We start from the raw sequence: 22,886 nt of genomic DNA, 5'->3' as shown, positions 1-22,886 counted from the left end.
AAATTTTATAGCTCAGTCACAGACAATAGGGTCTGTTTCCTTCCCATTTATCGCTTTCTTGTGATTTTATTTCTCAGCAGAAAGAACATTTCATAGCATTTTTAAAAATTAGAAAAGCAAGCCCATTTACTCCAAGACAGAAATACATAATTTCTTCAAATTGCCCCCAAATTCCTACCATGTAAAATGTTTTTCTTGAACAAGATGAAAAAGATCAGTCTCAGAGTTAGAAAAAAGTATGTCCATCTGCTGTCCAATTGTTACTCTCTTCCAAAGAAAATGTGTGACATGGATGGGAAATTATGAGCTAATACTTGAAGATATGTCCTTTCTCATGTGGAAATTGAACTTGTTTTTATGCGCTAACTAGACTTACATGCTTGGACAGTTAGCTTCCCTGTTGATGAGCTCATTGCTGAAAAACAAAATAGAATATAGAATGATAATGTGATATTCTCTTAGTTGGTCTTTCAGAGTATATTGACTATATATGGACTCTAGACAGTTGAGCATATAATCAGGAGAAGAGCATCCCAATAAACAAGATATATATACAATTTTTATAGAGATTCATAAGCAACCTCTAATTAGGTAGATAAATGCTCAAGCAGTAGGTGATTAAGGCACAAATAGTAGATGATTAAAACCCACAAATAGTTTGTATTAATACAGAACAGTGGTTTCCTAATGGTGCAAGATATAACCTCTTTGGATTTCACTTCAGGAGGTAGAGAAAATGGGGAAAGAGGAAGCCACTAGATGGGGTCTCCAGGCTCAAACCCAGCCTCAGTCAGAGCAGCTCTGCTTTTATCTCTTCTATTTAAGAATTCACATAAGCCTTTCTTTAGTCAAAGGGTTTGGGAATGATAAAAATCTTTGAAACCACCCACATAAACTATATTTAAAATATTTCTAAAACACAGTTACTAAATTATCAAAATTATTTTTCTGGAGAATAAACTATTATGTGTTCTTATCCAACATCTGCTGAATGGTAAAGACCAATTATTGGACAGAATCTAAAATTAAGTTCCCTCAATTTCCAACAAAGTTAGGAATCTGACAAAGGACACACGAGCATTTCAACTCAAATTTGTGGAAGGCTATTTGAAAACTGATGATTTTCCAGATAAAAAGTTTACTGAGCACTTTGAGGATAAACTGTTTTACTTATTTCAACCAGTGCCATGGTTCTCAGAATCATACTCCGTCTCTAATTTTACATTGTGCAAAATAAGAATGTTTCTTTCTACTCACCTTCTATAGATCCCACTTGGCAAACTAGTAATGTTGAATTCTGTGAAGTGGGAAATTTGAAAATATCCAAACCAAGAATACCCTTACATGCATGCCCAAGTCATTATATGCTGAAGAATCAATTGCTCAGGACAGAGTCTCAGTATTTACTCTATGGAAGAACTCAATTTTCTGTCAAATGTAGTTTTAAAATAGGTAAATTTCTTGTTTCATTTTTTTAAAAACTAATTTAATATGCCCCATAATAGTACTGAATTAAAATGGAAAATAGTATAATGTTAGAATTCTTCCTTAAAACTTCATCTTAGTTTGAGCAAGATGCAAATTGCCCCTTTCCAGGAAGGATACCAGGTTGCTTGAAATGGTTGTGAGTGTAATTGGATTTTTGAGGATTGAATTTTTAGGGAGAATGATTACACTTAGAGTTAAAATACCCCCATGCAAGTAACTAGCTGTTGATATCTAATTTTTACCAAATAATTTTATTTTTCATGTGTAGGAGTGAAATAAACATTAACACCTTAGTCATGAAAATGACCCTCCAATATACTTTTGAGTTGAGAGTAATCGAGTTGGTAATATTCAGGGGAATACTACATGCTGTAAGTAGCATAAGGGGAACGGGAGCACACATGAACCAAATGTAGGCAGTGAGCAGATCTTTCACAACAATGGTGTTTGTAATGCAAAGAAGCTGATTTTAGCTTTGCTTTGACATGTTGCATCCCATAAAGGATCCATGCCACACAGTTTTTGTTTTTCAAAAGAAACTCCAGAAAACAAACAAAAAAACAAGACCAACCCACAGGTTCTTGACAAATAACAGATAATCTCGGGCTGCAGGGTTATTTCTCGACTTGGTCTAGAATTTTGACAGTTTTCTAGTCTGGGAGCCGCCCAGATTGAGAGTTCCTGGAGAGCTGTGATTTTGCCTGTTAAGAATGACCTCACTGATATGAGGAATTATTAATCTCAGGAAACAAACTGAGGTTTGCTGGAGTGGTGGGGGGTGGGAGCGAAGGGGGGGCTGGGTGATAGACATTGGGGAGGGTATGTGCTATGGTGAGCGCTGTGAATTGTGCAAGACTGTTGAATCACAGATTTGTACCCCTGAAACAAATAATACATTATATGTTTAAAAAAAAAGAAGAAGAAGATAGCAGGAGGGGAAGAATGAAGGGGGGGAAATCGGAGGGGGAGACGAACCATGAGAGACTATGGACTCTGAAAAACAAACTGAGGGTTCTAGAGGGGAAGGGGTTGGGAGGATGGGTTAGCCTGGTGATAGGTATTAAAGAGGGCATGTTCTGCATGGAGCACTAGGTGTTATACACAAACAATGAATCATGGAACACTACATCAAAAACTAATGATGTAATGTATGGTGATTAACATAACATAATAATAATAATAAAAAAGAATTGCCCTGAGGATTCTGCTGAGCTTTTCACTAAATGGGTTTTCCTAAGTGTTACTAAACACTGCTCTTTTTACATTTGGAAATTTGGGAACTTTTAAGGTTCGCTAGCGGGCTGGGAATCTGTGAGGTCCAGCCCGAGGATCTTTCCAGCGCACCTCTCAGCGAGGCTCCTGCAGAGCCAGAAGCTTCCCTCCGCTGGCCCGACCTGTCCCTCCTCATTTCAGGGAAACCCTTTTATCCAGCTTTTTCTACTACTAATCACTCGCATTATGCTTTTAGGTTTCCAAAGCACATGTAGAGCTTACAAGCTTTCTAAATGGTAATGGCCTATGTACATTTCACCTTTTCTATTTTCTTGTATATACTCCTGTTATTTCTATGATTACAGGAAGAATCATTGCAGTTTTACGGATGAGGGAATGGAGGTAAAGTCATGGGCCAATTACTTGGGTGGTCTTGAAGTGACTCTGTGGGGTTAGAATTAGGTAACTTTCAAATCAAGTTCTCCATCAGCACCCTGCCTTTTAAGCTAGTAGTCATTCAAATAAGCTATAGCACACAAACTAATCCTGTAAAAAACAAAAAGGCCAGGCAACTGATAACCATTTCGTGCTTCACTGCTGGTTTCAGATAGCTCAAAGCTTTAAAATTTCTGGCAAATTAACTGGTTATTGGAAATCACACACAACACATCATATAATTTATCAGAATTGCCACTATTTCACAACCTTGATTCATTTGTTTCCTCACCTAACAAGGTGGATTAAGCCCTTGACAGGTTCTTCCTTCCTGAGTTGGGAGAGGTCCCCAGCTTTATTCCCGGAGTAGCTGACTCTTCACCAGCAAACTCTTGCCCATCCCATTCCCTCAGATTTTCGCTTCCTGGTCAGGTTTCCTCCTGAAGAATCAGCCAGACCCTTGCAAGGGTAGGGCATCCTGTTTCACCTCTGATATTAATCACTTACTCTGAGACTCTTTTAAGTCTGGTGTCCACTGGAATTTGTAGGAGAAATCTGCACTTGTGTGCCAGAAGTAGGTGTTGCGGAAGCAGCTCAATGCACAAAGGTAAACAGGTTTCTGTGTAGCTGGACTCTGCAGAGCCTTTAATATGCTAATATAAGAGATGAATATCATAGACAGAATTTCTAAGATGTGTTTGACCACAGAACACTTTTTTATATAGAGCCTCTCAAGAAATTAGAGATCTAGAGTTGAAGCTTACGTCCTTTTATTTATTAGCATCGTCAACTTTTTGTCTCTCTTTTATATTTATAAAGGTGAATTTGCCTACTCCCTAAGAATATAGAAATTAGATGCTGCATGTGAAGGGCATAGAAAAGGGCCTTGACAAAGATTGACTTGCCTTTTTAGAGCAATGATAATGGTATAATGGTTCCAGTGATTTTTTTCTAGCTCATTGATTTTTAAAACATTTATAAGGTGGCTTTAGTGGCTCCAAAGCTGGTTTATTATCTTTCCAAATGCCCACAGGAGAAAACGTTAAGAGAAACTTCACTATATACAGAAATCACACATATTTTTTAAAGGCAACAAGTGAGTTTATGTTTTAGGAAGGTCCCACCCCAAAAAATAGTTGTTGCTAAATGCTTGGTATTTTCACTAGCTTAGTCATGGAGGCAGTGGCTGGGTCAGATTAATTCTCTGTTAGTGGTTAAGGTTTGCCTTTATTTAAGGATGAGTGTCAGTCAATACCTACAGGAAAAACCACTTGACAACTAACTTCAGACATGCTTTCATCAGGGAAACATAAATCCTTGAAATGTCACTTTTTTAACTTGAAAAAATTTTCCCATCTAAATTCTAGCTGTTATTTGGAATGGAAGTAATGGCAAGTAAGTTTAAGATTAGACATAAAATGGACCTAATAGAAAACTTCACATCTGATAGAAAGGTGTACTGACTTACCATTAACTTGAACTGAAGAGGCATTTATGGGTAAGGCTCTTGTGTTCCTTATCTTCTGATTTAAGATGCTAAGGATTTTCTCCTTTATTAAGGCCCTTTGCTCAGTAGAGGGGAACTGGAACACCATAATGATATCTGCCTTCACACCATCTTCCTCTGGACTGCAACATACCAGAGAAAGGTGTTTATTGAAAGAATACACTGGGTCTTATACTCTTTCCTGGATTTTAATGCCCCTGAATTTTGCCTTAATTGCTAAAAGTGTCGAGGACTAATCTTCTTACACTGACATTCATCTGTGTGTCACTGTCTGACCCAATATCATTTCGTATGTTCCCTCTTTAAGTTTCCATCATGTTTTGAGTAAATTTTCCCCATTAATTTGAAGGCTTATTACAGCAGTTGGGTAAGACTCAGATATCAACAAAATTTCATCCAAATTGTAAAGTCTGAGGATCAGAAGAAACCTTAGTGGTCTCTTTGGCCAGTCTCTCATGTATCTGATACCAACATCACCTCTAAGCATCCATGGCCCTCTAGCCCCATGCAGTAATTAAAATGATGGGACATTTACTTCCCTCCAGAAGCTGTTTCTCTTTGGTCAGCTCTAATTTTAAGAGAATTCTTCATTTTGAGTTGAAATATGTCTCTTTATATCTTCCATTATGTTAAGCTTAGGTCCACCAGTTGGGACATATATATAAAACATCAGGTTCCTCTCCCACATAAAATATTTGAAGACAGTGACATTCTTGGTTCCTGAGACTTCTCCACATTAAACATGTCCAGTTCCTTGAATTTTTTTCATATAAGCAAGTTCAAGACCCTCTACCTGTAGTATTCAGTTTTTCTTTTAAATTAGGAAAACCAAATAATTAAAGGCCTTTAAAAAAAATTGAACTCTATGTATTGATTTGCCATGTCTCTTATTTTTACACTTCAAAAGACCCAAACTCTGAAAAGCACTACAGGCCTAATTCTCCTGAATCCTTTGGCTAAAAACAGGAAATCATATTGATTCTGAAGCATTTTATATATCGTGGTCCATTTAGGCTCTAGAATGTGAAGATACAAATAATCAGAATTTTATGTCAAACTGGCAAATGTATGACCAAGTAATTTTCCCTCTTGAAACAGAAGGAAAACACTGTTTATGAGGTGGAATTTCTCTGGATCCACACAAAAGCTTATAATGTTATAATTATATTATAATTGTTATAATGACTATAAATTCAAAGGAGTTCACAAGACTATGATAATATTTCTAGAATGTTATGGCAAATCAGAATTTGAAAAGAAAGGATATGAAATCCAGAGAATTTCAGCAAATATGTGCTTTTTATCTCCTAAACATTGTAGAATTTATCCAATTTATATTATAAAATCTTTCTGGAGGTCACTAGCTATTTAGTAAAGTGTAAGGAACTTGGAATAAGTCTTCCAATAAGGCATTAGTTGGTTGGTGAGAAAAGTTATTATTATTTCCTTTATATAAATCTGTCTGAACATATTCATTTTTTAAGAGGATGCGTCCTATGGGCCCATAGGTTTGCTCCTATTATGTATTTATGTTTTGCTACGTGCTTTCCAAATAACATAGTTGAAACCTCTGAGAAATTTCTGCAATTGATATGAGGCTTCCCCCTCTACCATAACAAACAGAAAATTCATTAAAACAGGAACATCTTTTTTGGGGGGCATGCCTCCCAGGACTTCATTACAGGTAAAACTTATGAACCAATTTTGTAGTCAGCTTTGCCTTCTTATTTTTGAACTGTTACATCTGTCAAGACAAGTTGGTGGGTTTTCCCAAGGCCACAGGTTCTGGTAGTCCTGGGCCTTACAATCAGTTGATGGTTTTTTTTTTTTTAAACTTTTTTTTTTTAAGGTTTTTATTTATTTGACAGAGAGCTAGAGAGAGAGCACAAGTAGGCAGAGTGGCAGGCAGAGGGAGAGGGCAAAGCAGGCTCTCTGCTGAGCAGGGAGTCCCATGTGGGGCTCGATCCCAGGACCCTGGAACCATGACCCAAGTCGAAAGCAGTCGCCTAACCAAATGAGCCACCCAGGCACCCCAGTTGATGGGGTTTGAATCCTTATTCTTCACTTGGGGAACTTTGAATGTATCACTTAACTTCCCTGCATCTTAGTTTTTGCATTTAGAAAATGGTGGTCAACCCTGTATCTCCAGACTGCTGTAGAGATACTCTTCATGAGAAATCTTAGGCAAGAGCCAAGCTCATAGAGGCAACAACATATGAGAGTTCCCATCTCCTTTGCTCTATGTCCCTCCAGGCTGGGAGTCCCACCTTTGCCCAAACATACATACGTCAATCTGACTACTTGGTTCTTGATATAATGCTTGTTCAAGTCTGAATCTATAAATATCTCATCCACCTGTTATTAAAACAAGAGAAAAATTCTGTTAATAAGATATTTTATAATAAGAATATCCTTCTGATTAAATGCTAAAACAATAGAAAGGAGTTTTAAAATGAATAATATTATTTAAACCAACGGTTCTCAGCTTTCACTGTGAAACAATTATTGGCAGATTTTTTTTTTAATTATAGATACGGAAGCCCCTCAGATTTTTGGTTATAATTGATTAGGAGGGAACCAGGAACCTAGGCATTCATATTTTTAAAAACCTCCCCAGGTGATTCTAACGTGCTGACATAGGTAATTTGAAGTATCTTCCTAAAATTCTATAGAAGGTGAAGCCAAAAGACACAGAGCCAAGATATGACACGGAGGGAGGTTTTGAGAGATGGTGAGGAGAACCTTGGTTGAGTACTGGGTTTGAAGCCTATCCTGCTGCTCATAAACTGGGCAATGTTGGAAGTTCCTGAACCAATCTGAGCCTCAGTTTCCTAACCTGTAAAAAAAAAGATATTGGTATGCTACTCATAGGGTATAAAGATTAAACACACATAAGATGTTGGGTATACTTTGGTAGTGAACTGTACCCCCAATCCCAGCATTTCAGGTCTCAGATTTTTCTGCAAATCTTTGGCTGTTAGTACGGAGAACCGGCATTGTGAGAGAGCCAATGATTTTTAAATTGTTGATTGTGGGCCCTAGGGTAAATCAGAGAGGAAGAAAGAGTAAGATGGCGTTGCAGATTTAGATCAAAGTTGTATCACTCAGTTTATATCACCAAGGAAGGAGAAGATAAGCTATTGCTTTGGGTTCATTTGCACAGAATTTTAATTGCCTGATCCAGCATCATGCGGCTGTGGCTTACACCTGGATTTTGGCTTGCAGTATCTCCTAGTGACCACTTGGTGGCAACAGTGTCATCTAAACTAAACGTTAAGCATTGCATTTCACATTTGATCATAGATGAACCAAATGTGCAAAAACCATGTCCTAAATCCTTAAGGAAGGGGCAAGAAAACCAACTCATTTTGAAAAATGCAAAAACATAAAAATAAATTAAAGGCTGTATCAGAGATCAGGGAACAAGTCATGGCTTCCTTAGCACTACCAGGCATTCACAAGTGCTTAATTGGGACACAAAATATTCCTGATCTCCTTTAACCCTTACAATAACTGGTATGGAATAAAAATTATCTTGATTTGTATTTTATTTGAAGAGGAAACTTGGAGGCATTAGGTAAATTTCCCTGGCATCATGTGGATCATAACTGGGATTTAAATTTAGTTCTTCTGTTTGCAGGGCCATCTCTTCTCATTAACTGCACAGCCTCCTTGTTATATGCGATGTACATTTTGCTTCAAGTTCTTTCACAGAACACAAAACAATAAGTCATAAAATAAACGGTTGATTGACTTAAAGTATAGAACTAGTCAAGATATAATTGGTCATATACTTGTAAACCTGAAGATCAAAGGCAGTATTTAGAAAGCAGAAAAATTGCTAGTATCCAAAATATACACACTTATTTGTATTTACATAAGAGCTTAAATGGGCTGAGGAGATGAGTTTATAAGCTAGAAATGGAACTGTTTTGGAAGGTGTGTTTTTGCAGGAGTGGCATTGTAATGATTTCTCTTGTTACACATAGCTAGTCTTATTACTCAGTATCTGGGGGAAATCTGAAAGGAAAGAAATGGCAAAAAAACAAAACAAAACAAAACAAAAAACTCAGGCCAACCCAACAGGAAGAAAGGTGTCAAATATTAAAGGGAAGAAAAGTAAATAACAGTTGAGTATTTATAGAAGTTTGGTTTGTAATTATCCTCTGAAATTCCACCCACAATTGTTCCCTTCGCTGTCTGTAACTTGTTGGTGAAGGTATTAGATTAAGTTTTTGACTTTAGATGACATCATTCTAAATTCACATGGCTGCTAAGAAAAATATCTGTGCCCAGCATCAATCCGGTCTTGAGATGGTTTCAATTGTCTGGGCAGAATATCATAAGAAGAATCTAAGTATAAGTGGCTTCAGTAATCATAGAGATAAAGTTTTCTTCTTTCTAATACAAATCTCAGAACCCTGCCCCTATTAAGCCTCTTTGCTTAGCCTGGGGTGAGGCCCAGGATCTCCAGGTGATCAGGTAGCCTGAGGAAAACACTGAGAAATGCTGAGGCACAGGGACTGGCTAAAAGGGTTTCTACAATAAAGGAATTTTCAGCAGGGGGAATCAGAGAAAACAGGAACCTAAACTCTTGCTGAATGGATTTTATGTATGAACTAGCTTTCTAGAGACCCTAAAATAATGATTAATCATTAATCATGATTACTCTTTCCTAGAAGATGAAGGCTTACCTCATAAGAAACATTCTGCTGATACTTTGGCATTTTAAATTTTTAGAAGTTTTAGAAGAACACTTTTTTCTAAACTGTGTGCCAGTTTGTTATAAATGTATTATTTACACAAACTAATAGAGATACTGATTTATAAATCTAGCCCACCTCCCATTCTGGGGCATTTGCCAAGTTTCCTAGTTGTAATTAGTCACTTAACATTAAACACAGACCCCACCCCTTTCAGGGTAGTACCTCTTTATGTTTGATGATTTTGAAATGCTGGAAGTTGCACTGAGATTAAGTTCTAAAAGGGCAATTGAAAGTTAGTGTAGTGTTTAATAAAAGAGTTAGGGAGAGGCTGTTAACTCCAACAAACAGACGCGCCCAACCATTCGGCTCTCATTCCTGAACAAAATCTGTTTACACATGTCACCCGCCTTTCACCATCAGAGGCTTCCCAACTTGGCTTCTCTCTCAGCAATCTTTAGTATTTACGTAGGAGGTATTTCAGGGCTGAGACTGCAAACTTCAGATAGATATGCCACCAAAGATCGGCCAATGGAATATAAAAACAGTTTCTTCCAATGTTACACCAGATGAGCCCTGAGAATTAAAGGACCCACAAACATGCCATGAAGAAGACTTCAGATTCTGTTGCTTTCTCCTAATTATAAGAGTAGCACACAACGAACAGTATGAGATACTTTAAAAAAAACAACAACACACGTTTAGCCTTAAATAAGACTTAACTGAAATTAGGGGCTCACCTCAAGGTAAAAATAGAGAATAAAGCACAATTCATTTTTGCCTCTGGTCACAGAGTCAGATATTCAAGGGCTTCACCTTCTGTTGCCCATCTTCCATCCCGTCTGGTCTTCAACACCACCTGTACCTGTCAGGCTTAACCCTTATTTCCTGTGTACTTGCCCTTTACAGGCTATTCCTTGAATCTGTAACACCCTCCCCCATTCTATTGGCTCTGCTTTTCTGAGCCACAACTCTCCTTCAAGGTCTATTTCAGATAATATCTTCTTTGTGGTTATTCCTTGAACCTCAGAGTAATCTTTCCTCTTTCTGTCTTAATTTTTCTTATCCCTACTATACCTTCTACTTCCTCCTTAATATAGTTATTTATGCAAGTGTATTATCTCCTTTACTACACTGTACACCTGTTAGCTGTAAGTGTTGATTTTTTCATGCTCTACAATATGTAGGAATACAGCATGTTTCGTTGAATGAATGAATGAATGAAAGAAAGCGAAAATTTATCAGAAAGTCTTGCATTTACCAGGAAAGTTGCAAGAGTTTTTAATGAGCTTTTCGTCAGATTTAGACCAATGCTTCTGGAGAAAAAAGCAAACTGACTATGAATTACTGATGGGAATTCTTTCTCCTTTTGGACATTTTCAGGAAATTTGATTGCTTATGGAAAGCCCCTCCATGGTAACAATGCGATAGATATAATAGTAGGAATAGTCATCATAGTTGTGTATCCTGTGCACCAAGCACTAACTCCATTGTATTTCTGAGCTCATTTGCTTTTCTCATCAACCGTCTGAGGTGAATACTATTATTGTCTGCATTATATAGATTACTTGCTCAAGGTGACAAAGCAGTGAGCCAGCTGACCTTGGGATAAGCACACATGTGGGTTTTTACTAAAAACTCCTACCCACTGATGTGTAGTAGGCAGCATGTAAGGGGTGAAGAAACTGTTTTATCCCTCTCCAAAGGCAGTCTGTTTTCTTTGCCTTCTAAATATGAGAACTATAATCTTGATAGTTCTTATTGCAATTTTTAAAGTTGTATCTATTTAAAATTCTAGATTTTTGGCAAAACAAGAATCAAAAAGTCAGTTATGAATAATTTTTCTAAACCTACATAGAGTGTGGCCAACCCAAACAGTGATGGTGTTTACGGGATTCTGAAGCTTGGTGGCCTTCTGGGTATTAAGTCACTTTGGGTTCACAAAAGTTCTTTAAAAAAAAACAACTGCCACAGCTTTGAACCCAGTGCTGTGTCTATTAGAGATGACAGTTGGATCCAATGTCATGTGGGGTGTGTGGGTGGAGTGCCATGGAAGTGTGACTTTTTCATTATTCTAAACCAGGAGGTAATGATATCAACAAATGGGTTGTGACATTATGTGATATTAGCAAAGTTATTTCTTTGATTGCACTAGTCCTTCTCAGTGTTTCCTTGTATGACATCAGAAAGAAACAGATGGACATCTGTAACTGTCTGATCACACATAGCAAGTAGCAATATATTGGATAACCTTATCCCAAATTGGTTTATATTCCTGAGATTGAGAGCCAAAGTAAATTCAATAAATTGAAATGTTTGCAATTAAGGTGGTAAAGGATAAATTATTAACTTTCAGCATAACACAAAGGCTTAGATCTCTGAATTACCATTTTAGAAGAGGAATATATATAATTTGTGTCTTTTTAAAGTTGTACTAAAGATATTTAAACTAGAATGCCTGAGGCAAAGGAAGGTCATTTTTTAGAAGGTTCCTGTGCTCTCCAGGTGTGTTGTCCTGGAAATCTCTAAATTATTCGGTGAGAAGGAGAAAGAGAGAGAGAGGATATGAATCATTACTCTTAGAATCTCTTATACTTCCTGAATGATGAACAATAATCTAAGTAGATTATCCAGTAAAGACTGTGCTATAGTCACAACTTTATCAGGAAGTTTGGAGATAGTTCAGATTGCTTCCTTTCTCAAAAAAACTTCTCTCAGAAAACACCCATCCACATTTTCCTCCAATCATAGATTGTTTATGCTAAACATATACATGCAGATATTTTCATCAACCTCCTTCCTCTATTATAGTTGTTTGTTTCTGTTGTCTTCCTCCTCAAAAACTGATATGGACAAGAAACCATAAGTCAAAACTGGTAACAATAGACAAAGAAAGTCATTATATCATGACAAAGGAGTCAATTCATCAAGAAGATATAACCATCATAAATATTGTACCTAACATTAGAATATCTAAATAAATCAAGCAAAAACAAACAGATCTGAAAGAGAGAAATAGACTATACAATAATAGTAGAAGACTTCAGTATCCCATTTTTTAGCAAGGATCCATCATCCAGACAGAAAATCAACAAGGAAACATTGGACTTGACCATACTTTAGACAAAATGGACTAATCAGACATTTATAGAACATTCCACACAACAGCAAGAGAATACACATTCTTCTCAAGCACACACAGAACATTCTTTAGGATAGATCATTGTAAGTCACAAAACAAGTCTTAGCAAATATTTAAGACTGAAATCATGATATGTTTTGTGACTACAATGGTATGTAGAAATTAGTAACTGGAGGAAAGCTAGAAAGCTAGAAAATTTGCTACACAAATATGTGTAAATTAAGCAATACACTTCTGAACAACCAATGGGTCAGAGGAGAAACAAAAAGGAAAACAAAAAAAAATCTTGAAACAAATGAAAATGGAAACACATATCAAAACTATGGGATGCTGCAAAAGCGGTTCTAAGATGGAATTTCAGAGTGATAAATGCCTACATTAAGAAAAAAGAAAGACCTTAAATAAACAACCTACCTTCACACCTCAAGGAATTAGAAAAGAAGAAAAACTGTTGTGCACCTGAAACTAATATAACATTATGTTAACTATACTGGAATTAAATTTTTAAATTTAATTTTTAATTTAAAATTAAAATTTTAAATTTTAAATTTTAAATAAAATTTTAAAATTAAAATTTTAAAAAAGAAGAAAGAGAAGAAAAAACAAAGCCCAGAGTTAGCAGAAAGAAATGACAAAAGTCAGAGCAGAAATAAATGAAATAGAGACTAAAAGACAATAGAAAAGATCAACTAAACTAAGAGTTGGTTTTATGAAAGTAAAAAAAAAAAATGACAAATCTTTCACTAGACTAAGAATAAAAGAGAGAAGACTCTAAATCAGAAAATGAAAGAAGAAATATTACAACAGATACTACAGAACTACAAAGGATCATATGAGACTACTGTGAACAATTATATACTAACAAATTGGATAACCTAGAATAAATGGATAAACCCCTGGAAACATACAACCTACCAAGATTATATCATGAAGAAACAGAAAATCTGAACAGATCAATAAAAAAGGAGTAAGGAGGTTGAATCAGTAATCAAAACCTCCCAATACAGAAAAACCCAAGACCAGATGGTTTCACTAGTGAATTCTACCAAACATTTAAAGAAAAATGAACAATAATTCTTCTCAAACTCTTCCAAAAAAAAAAAAAAATGAAGAAGAAGGAACAATCCCAAATTCATTATCCTGATACTAAAGCCAGATAAAGTCACTACAGGCTAAAATCCCTGATGAACAGAGATATAAAAATTCTCAACAAAATTAGCAAGTCAAAATCAACAATATATTGAAAGGATCATACATTATGATGAAGCAATATTAATTCCTGAGGTACAAGGATGCTTCGACATACACAAATCAATAAATGTGATGCACACATTAATAGAATGAAAGATAAAAATCATATGATTATCTCAATAGATATAAAAGATCATTTGACAAACATAGCATCCTTTCATGATAAAAATCCTCAACAAATTTTATATAGAAAGAACATACCTCAACATAATAAAGGCCATCTATGGCAAGCCCACAGCTTATATAATATTTCACAGAGAAAGGTTGGACTCTTCCTCTCTAAGATCAGGAACAAGACACCTAGGGTGCCCACTTTCACCACCTATTCAACATGGTACTGGAGTTCTAGCCAGAGCAATCAAGCAAGAAAAAGAAATAAAAGGCATCCAAATCAGAAGGGAATAAATTGTCTTTATTTGCAGATAGATGATCTTATATAGAGAAAATCCTAAAGATTCCACCAAAAACTGTTGACTAATCAATGAATTCAGTAAAAGTGCATGATACAAAATAAGCATACAGAAAATGGCTGCATTTCTATACATTAACAATGAAATAGCTGAAAAAGAAATAAAAAAAGATCATATTAAAAATAATAAAATACTTAAGAATAAATTTAACCAAGGAAGTGAAAGATCTCTGTATTGAAAACTATAACATTTTGATGAAGGAAATCAAAGAAGACAAAAATAAATGAAAGATATCCTGTGTTCATGGATTGGAACAATTAATATTGTTTTTTTTTTAAGATTTTATTTATTTATTTGAGAGAGAGAGAATGAGAGAGAGAGAGCACGAGAGGAAAGAGGGTCAGAGGGAGAAGCAGACTCCCTGCTGAGCAGGGATCCTGATGCGGGACTCGATCCCGGGACTCCAGGATCATGCCCTGAGCCGAAGGCAGTCGCTTAACCAACTGAGCCACCCAGGCGCCCTGGAACAATTAATATTGTTAAAAGATAAATACTGTCCAAAGCATCTATAGATCAATGCAATCTCTATCAAAATTCTAGTGGCATTTTTCACAGAAATAGAAAAAAAATCCTAAAAGTTGTATGGAACTACAAAAGACCCTGCATAGCTAAACAATCTTGAGAAAGAAGAACAAAGCCAAAGACATCACACTTCCTGATTTCAAACACTAATACAAAGCTATAGTAATCAAAACAGCAGAGTACTGACATAAAAACAGACACATAGACCGATGGAAAATAATCAAGAGCCCAGACATAAACCCTCACATTTATGATCAGCTAATATTTAACAAGGCAGCCAAGAATACTCAATGGGGAAAGGATAATCTCTTCAGTATATAGTGTTGGAAAGCTGGATAACCACATGCAGAAGAATGAAATAGGGCCCCTGTACACCATCTCAAAAATAATTCAAAATGGATTAAAGACTTAAACATGAGACCTGAAACCATAAAACTTCTAGAAGAAAACATAGGGAAAAATCTTCTTGATATTGGTTGTGGCAACAATTATTTGAATATGACACCAAAAGCACAAGTAACAAAAGCAAAAACTGGTATGTGGGACTCTATCAAACTAAAAAGCTCCTGCACATCAAAGGAAGTCACCAACAAAATGAAAAGGAAACCTATGGAATGGGAGAAAATATTTACAAATCATATATCTGATAAAGGGTTAATATCCAAAATATATAAAGAACCTATACAACTCAACAGCAAAAAAAAAAAAAAAGTCTGATTAAAAATGGGTAGAAGAGCTGAATAGACATTTCTCCACAGAAGACATACCAAATGGTCAACAGGTACATGAATAGGGGTTCAGTATCACTAATTATCAGGGAAATGCAAATCAAAATTCAATGAGATACCATCTCACACCTTTTAGAATGGCTATCATCAAAAGATGAGATGACAAGTGTTGGAGAGGATGCAATCCCTTGTGCACTCTTCTGAAGAATGTAAACTGGTGCAACCACTGTGGAAAACAGTACAGAATTTTTCTCAAAAAATTAAAACTAGGACTACTTTATGATCTAGCAATCCCATGGGTATATATACAAAAGTGTGTGTGTGTGTGTGTGTGTGTGTGTGTGTGTGCATGTGCACATGAGGAATATCCACACACAGAGGAATATTATTCAGGCACAAGAAAGAAGGAAATTCTGCTATTTGGGACAACATGGATAGAACTTAAGGGTATTATGCTAAGTGAAGTAAGTCAAAGACAAATACTGTATGATATCACTTATATGTGGAATCTAAAAAGCTGAATTCACAGAAACAGAATAAAATGGTGGTTACCAAGGCTGGGGGTGGGGGTGGAGCATGGAAGAAGCAGTGAGATGTTGATGAAAGGGTACAAGCTTCCAATTATAAGATGAATAAGTTCTAGGGATCTAATGTACAACATAGGCATTATAGCTAATAATACTATGTTTTACACTTGAATGTTGCTAAGAGAATAAGATCTGAAATGTTCTCACTACAAAATAGAAAGGGTAATTATGTGACATGATGGAGGTATTACAGTGGTAATCATTTTGCAGTATATCAAATCAACATGTTTTATACTGTAAACTGACACAATGTTATCTGTAAATTATATCTCAATAAAGCTGAACACAAAACTAATACCGGGAAGTGAGGAAACTATGGCGGAGGACATACTTATATAATAAATAAACCCAATGTGTTGTTTAAGTAAGAGTTACCTAGCACAACATATGTGATTTATAACTAACAAAATTTAAATTAAAAAAATAGGAAAATAATAAATTTAAATATTAAATGGGAGAAAAATTGATGTAGAACTAAGTTTCCTATCTTAGCTGAGTTCCTTCCTGACAAGTAGAACAATTTAATGGAAAGAGCACATGTTCAAATTACCTCTTTGGCTTCACATATCCTCCTGTCATTTACTGGCTGTGGACCTTAACTTCAGAGGCTTAGTTCTCTTATCTATAAAGTGTGGATAATCATGTCTCCTTTGCAGTGTTACATTGCAGATTAGACATGAAATATACAACAATTATCTTTTTCTTCCAGGATTCAAATTAAATACATTGAAGTCCGAGGTGCAGTGAAACACATCTTCCTCTTTCAGATATACCTAATCTTTAATTACAAAATAAATGTAAGTCTGTGTTCTCACGTAAGGTCTCAGCCATACTCTACATCCAATCTTTCTAACCTCTGAAATAGAAGTTTCTTGATAATGTCTGCTTAGTTTTTTCTCAAATCTTCCAAATCCAGTTTCCTCTCTCTAGGTGTAGGGCCACAGCCCTACACCAAGCATGGAGCATCTTTTACTTCTCTTACTTTATGCAACTCCAAACTTTAAGAGTAATACCTTTGCCAAGTTTAATTTTACCTTGACTCAGTTGCCTTTTCTTGGTAGAAGCATTTCCTGCCTCAGTGTTGATCAGAGCCAAATCTCTCACTTTTGTCTTCTAATTCCTTTAGAGAGTGTTTCTCATTAGTTTATCTCCTTGCATCTCTTTCTGTTCCCAAGTTCCTTGTTTCTACAGCTATAGACTGTATAGACATAGTATCAAGGATATTTTGAGAATCATTTTAGGCCCTTTTCAAGTATCCCTGGGTGCTCCTTGGGCACAGAAGCAGTGTTTTTTAGGGAGAGACAACCTTAAGAAAATTCCCAACCATTGCCATTGTTAATGCAAACGATGCTTGCCGGCCAACATTGACAGTGTAATTGCAAGAGACTAATGTAACAGGGATAATTACTTGATTTCTGGAATTTTGTGGGATTGTAGATGGGAAGTAAAATCACACAGGTGATTCTTAGGGATAGTGGAAATTTATTAGGAACATGTAATTTGATATTTTAACTATTATTATTTACTAGCTGTATGATCTTGAGTAAATTAACTTTTCTGTACCTTGATTTTCTCATCTGTAAAATTGTGATAGTAATTGCACTTAACTCATAAAATTGTTTTTGAGGATTAACTGAAATAATACATATAGGATGTTTAATATAGTGCTTGGCACTCAATACATGTTAGTTACTGTTATGGTATTACAAGCTTATAGCTTTCACATTTGTAATGACCTTATAGTTTAAAAATATTTCCTGATATTGCTAGAATATATTTCTTCAAATAAAGTACTACTTCAGCCAGTGACCCGACCCAAACTTACAATAATTAAAGAAAGTGACCTACCTATTTGGGAGTGTCACGAATTACTGGTGTCTGGTTACTGGAGTTCTTTTAGCAGTATCTGAGCATGAACTCATTTTACTTTTGCACTTCCATTTGCATTCAAATCAGTAAATCCCCAATTATGAGGAAGAACAGGACCTGCAACCTATCTTTTTGGCTGTCTAGTAAGCACCCATATAGGGCAGAGAGAAGAATCTGGTTTTATTCATTGGGATTTAGCAACAATAAACAGGAGTGGTTCAGAATGAGGCATAAATGCTTTGTGTAATTCTTCTAGAGGTAACTTGGTGGTGAATGGAGAAAAAAGGACACCTGTCTCATTTAAACAAGGCTAAATAATGCAAAGTCTTTTTTGACCATGGGAAACCTAGTTGAATTCCTTTTCTTTGAAGTTATTCTGCTCTTAAGGTCCTCAACATACAATTTAGTTCTCAATTATGTCATGCTGTTCAGTTTCATGTGTGTTATTCTCAGCTCTCCAAAGAGATTGGAAGCAATTTGAGGAGATAGATCATGTTTCCTTTTCTGCAAGACTCAAGTGCAAAGAAACGTAAAGAATTGAACAATCATACCATATATTGGGAAGAAAGATTGTTTAGTTAAATTGAGAAAACTGGATCACTTATATGCAGAATAAAACCTGGGTCCCTACCTAACATTACATACAAGGTGGACTTTAGATACATTGAAGACCTAATATAAAAGGTAAAACTGTAAATTAACAGAAGAAAATATAGTAAAATATTTTTATGATTTAGAGAGAGGGAATGACTGTTTAAAAAAAACTGAAAAACATGAACATAAGGCAAAGAAAATTGATGAAGATGATTATTTCAAAATTATGGATTTCTATTTCATGAAGCACAACATGGTCCAAATTAATAAAAAACAGAATGGATAATTGTAATTTCTACAATAGCAGCCCGTATATATCTAGAAAATATAAGGAACTCCTGGAAAATAACTCTAATAGAGAAATATGTAAAGGATAAGTACCTGCAGTTTGTAAAAATGAAAACTCGGGGTCCCCCTGCACACGTTGACATTGGTCGTGGGGCTGCCAGGAGCTACTGGCATTGGCTGGGAAGTTGATTATCTCTGGCGGCTGCTATTACACTAAGGCTGGGTCTCTGAGCCCCGGAAGGAGCAAGCAGTGTTAAATTTCTCTTGGACTCTCACGGTGGGAAAAATAGGAAATGATGAGCACCCAGCCCAGGCTTAGCACTTGCCTTTGTTGTGGGGTCTGCTTTGAATAGTGGTAAGGAGGCTTCCCTGGTACCCCTGCCCAGTGTGCCACCTGGGGTGGCACTGGGGGCGTGCCCCCAGTTCAAGCTCTATATTTGTAACATCACACCATTGTCTCCTGATTGGACCATTTTCAAGAACTCACATCAGTTTTCATACAGATTAAAAGTAGGCTCCAAACCCAGTGTGGAGCCCAAAATGGGGCTTGAACTTTTGACCCTGAGATCAAGACCTGAGCTGAAATCAAGAGTTGGATGCTGAATGACTGAGCCACCCAGTTTCTTTTTATGTTTTGGAAGTCAGAAATGGAGGGAAGCAAGAGAAATCATTATTACTGAAAAGAGGAGTAAGATAGTGGAGGAGTAGGAAACCTAAATTTCGTCTGGTCCCAGGAATTCAGCTAGATAGGTATCAAACCATTCTGAATACCAACGAACTCAACAGGAGATTGAAGAAAAGAATAGCAGCAACTCTCTGAACAGAAAAGTGACCACTTTCTGGAAGGTAGGACATGCGGAGAAATGAATCTGAGCCGATATTTGGGAAGACAAACCACGGGGGAAGGGAGTTTTCGTCAGCCGGCTACCAGCAAGTGATAGAGCAGTGGAGCACTCTAGAAGTTGGCTCTGTTGAGGGAACTTTTAGAAGTCGGCTCTATTGAGGGGTGATGCTCCAGTGGCTAAGCAGGGGGTGGAACCCTCGCTGGGACAGTGTGGTCTCAGGACCCTTGGGGTCACAGAAAGACCGGGGGTGCCTGAGTGTGGCAGAGCTCCCAGGTATCAGAGCGGGGAAGCCGGCTGCAGAGACGGAGCTGAGGAGTGGGCTCTCCCTTCAGGGTTGCATAAACTGTGATCTGCAGCACAGTCTGGCCACTGCTCTTGAGCAGGGACCCAACAAGCGGCAGATCTGGGGAGACTCCCCTTCCTCCCTGGGAAGAGTGGCGTGGGAGTGCACCACAGGAATGTGCTGGGTTTGGAGACTCCAAACGGTGGTCGTGTGCCAGAGATAGAAATGCTCGGTCACAGGCCAGGTGAGCACGGAGTGCGGCCGGAGACCAGGGAGACAGGAGTGACTAACTGCTTTTCTCTGGGGGCTCACTGAGGCGTGGGGCCCTGAGTTCTGGGCTCCTCCCAGGCAGAGATTGGGAGCCCACCCTTTTCACTCCCATCCTCCAAAGCTGTATGGAAAGCTTTCAGGGAACAAAAGCTACCAAGAGCAAACCTGAGCAGATTACCTAGCCTGGCCCCTGGCAAGGGCGGGGCAACACCGTATTGGGCAAAGACATTTGGGAACCATGGCAACAGGCCCCTCCCCCAGAAGATCAGCAAAAACAGCCAGTCAAGACCAAGTTTACCAATCAATGAAAACGGCAGAACTCCAGCACTAGGGGAATATAGCACATAGAGTCATGGCTTTTTTCCCATGATTCTTTAGTCTTTCAAAGTTAATTTTTAAAATGTTCTTTATTTTTTCTTTTTCTATTTTTTTTGAATTTTTCATTTTCCCTTTTTCAACCAACATCTTATCAATTCTTTTTTTTTAAATCTTTTTAAATTTTCATTTTTAGAGTCATATTCTATCCCTTCATTGTAGTTAACCTTATTTTTTACATATGTATAAGTTTTTCTCTCTTTAAAATTTTGGGATACAGTTTCTTCTAACAAACCAAAATATACCCTAAATCTCTAGTGTATGGCTTTGTTCTAATCTCCTGCCTGATCACATTCTCTCCAGGTTTTTTTGTTTGTTTGTTTGTTTTAAATATTTCTTCTTTCTTTTTTCAACCAACTTCTTATCAATTCCTTTTATAAAATCTTTTATAATTTTCATCTTTACAGTCATATTCCATCCCTTCATTGTATTTACCCTTATTTTTGTACATATATAAGTTTTTCTTTCTTTAAAATTTTGGGAGGCAGTTTCTTCTAACAGACCAAAAATATCCAAACTCCAGTGTGTGGCTCTGATCTATTCACCAGCCTGATCATATTCTTTTCTGTTTTTTCTTTCCCTTTTTTCCCCCCGGTTTTGGGTTTCTTCTGATTTGTTTAGTGTATATATTTCTGGGGTTGTTGTACCCTGTTAGCATTTTGTTCTCTCATTCATCTGTTCTCTGGACAAAAGGACAAGACAGAAAAACTCACCTCAAAAAAAAAAAAGAACAAGAGGCAGTACCAACTGCCAGGGACCTAATCAATACGGACATTAATAAGACATCAACTAGAGTTCAGAATGACGATTATAAAGACACTAGCTGGGCTTGAAAAAAGCATGGAAGATACTAGAGAATCCCTTTCTGGAGAAATAAAAGAACTAAAATCTAACCAAGTCGAAATAAAAAAGCCTGTTAATGACGTGCAATCAACACTGGAGTCTCTGCTAGGATAAATGAGGCAGAAGAGAGAATTAGTGGTATAAAAGACCAAATGATGGAGAATAAAGACGCTGAGAAAAAGAGAGATAAACAACTACTGGATGACGAGGGCAGAATTTGAGAGATAAGTGATACCATAAGATGAAACAATATTAGAATAGTTGGGATCCCAGAAGAAGAAGAAAGAGAGGGGCAGAAGGTATATTGGAGCAAATTATAGTGGAGAACTTCCTTAATTGGGGTAGGAAATAGGCATCAAAATCCAGGAGGCACAGAGAACCCCCCTCAAAATCAATAAAAATTGGTCAACACCCCGACAACCAACTGCCTTCCAAAATTTTAAAGAAAGAAAAACTTATATATGTACTATTAGATAATATTACTATTTTCTAATAGTAAAAGTCACAAGTCTCAGAGACAAAGAGAAAATCCTGAAAGCAGCTTGGGACAAGAAATGTGTAACCTACAGTGGTAGAAACATTAGATTGGCAGCAGACCTATCCACAGAGGTCTGGCAGGCCAGAAAGGACTGGCATGATATATTCAGAACACTAAATGAGAAAAATATGCAGCCAAGAATATTATATTCAGCTAAGTTGTCATTGAAAGTAGAAAGAGAGATAAAAACCTTCCAGGACAAACAAAAACTACAAGAATTTGCAAACACCAAACCAGCCCTACAAGAAATATTGAAAGGGGTCCTCTAAGCAAAGAGAGAGCCTAAAAGTAAAATAGACCAGAAAAGAACAGAGACAATATACAGTTACAGTCAGCTTACAGGCAATACAATGGCACTAAATTCATATCTTTCAATAGTTACCCTCAATGTAAATGGGCTAAATACCCCAATCAAAAGACACAGTCTATCAGATTGGATTAAAAAAACAAGACCCATTGATATGCCGCCTGCAAGAGACTGATTTTAGACCCAAAGACACCTCCAGATTGAAAGTGAAGGGGTGGAAAACCATTTACCATGCTAATGGACATGAAAAGAAAGCTGGGGTGGCAAAACTTACATCACACAAATTAGATTTTAAACCAAAGACTATAATAAGAGATGAGGAAAGACACTATATCCTACTTAAAGGGTCTATCCAACAAGAAGATCTAACAATTGTAATTATCCATGCCCCTAACATGGGAGCAGCCAATTATATAAGCCAACTAATAACAAAATCAAAGAAACACACCGACAACAACACAATAATAGGAGGGGACTTTAACTCCCCCCTCACTGAAATGGACAGATCATCTAAGCAAAAGATCAACAAGGAAATAAAGGCTTTAAGTGACACTCTGGACCAAATGGACTTCACAGATATATTCAGAACATTGCACCTGAAAGAACAGAATACACATTCTTCTCTATTG

General features: G+C 36.8%; 1 protein-coding gene across 1 annotated transcript in view; it reads right to left on the bottom strand.

Annotated features, from left to right (window-relative positions):
• TMPRSS11A (transmembrane serine protease 11A) overlaps positions 1 to 22,886 on the bottom strand; it is a 45,967-nt gene that overhangs the window by 12,290 nt on the left and 10,791 nt on the right. Inside the window, exons 4-6 of the mRNA XM_028100568.1 lie at positions 6,930 to 6,997; positions 4,604 to 4,764; positions 377 to 415 (exon numbers count right to left, since the gene is read on the bottom strand). Coding sequence (XP_027956369.1) covers positions 377 to 415; positions 4,604 to 4,764; positions 6,930 to 6,997 — 268 coding nt within the window. The remainder of the gene's footprint in view (positions 1 to 376; positions 416 to 4,603; positions 4,765 to 6,929; positions 6,998 to 22,886) is intronic.

This window comes from Eumetopias jubatus, unplaced genomic scaffold, assembly GCF_037043125.1.
Source record: "Eumetopias jubatus isolate StellerSeaLion01/CBP00866 unplaced genomic scaffold, mEumJub1_p1.0 scaffold_2, whole genome shotgun sequence".
Lineage (NCBI taxonomy): Eukaryota > Metazoa > Chordata > Mammalia > Carnivora > Otariidae > Eumetopias > Eumetopias jubatus.
This window is presented reverse-complemented; position numbering and strand designations above follow the sequence as displayed.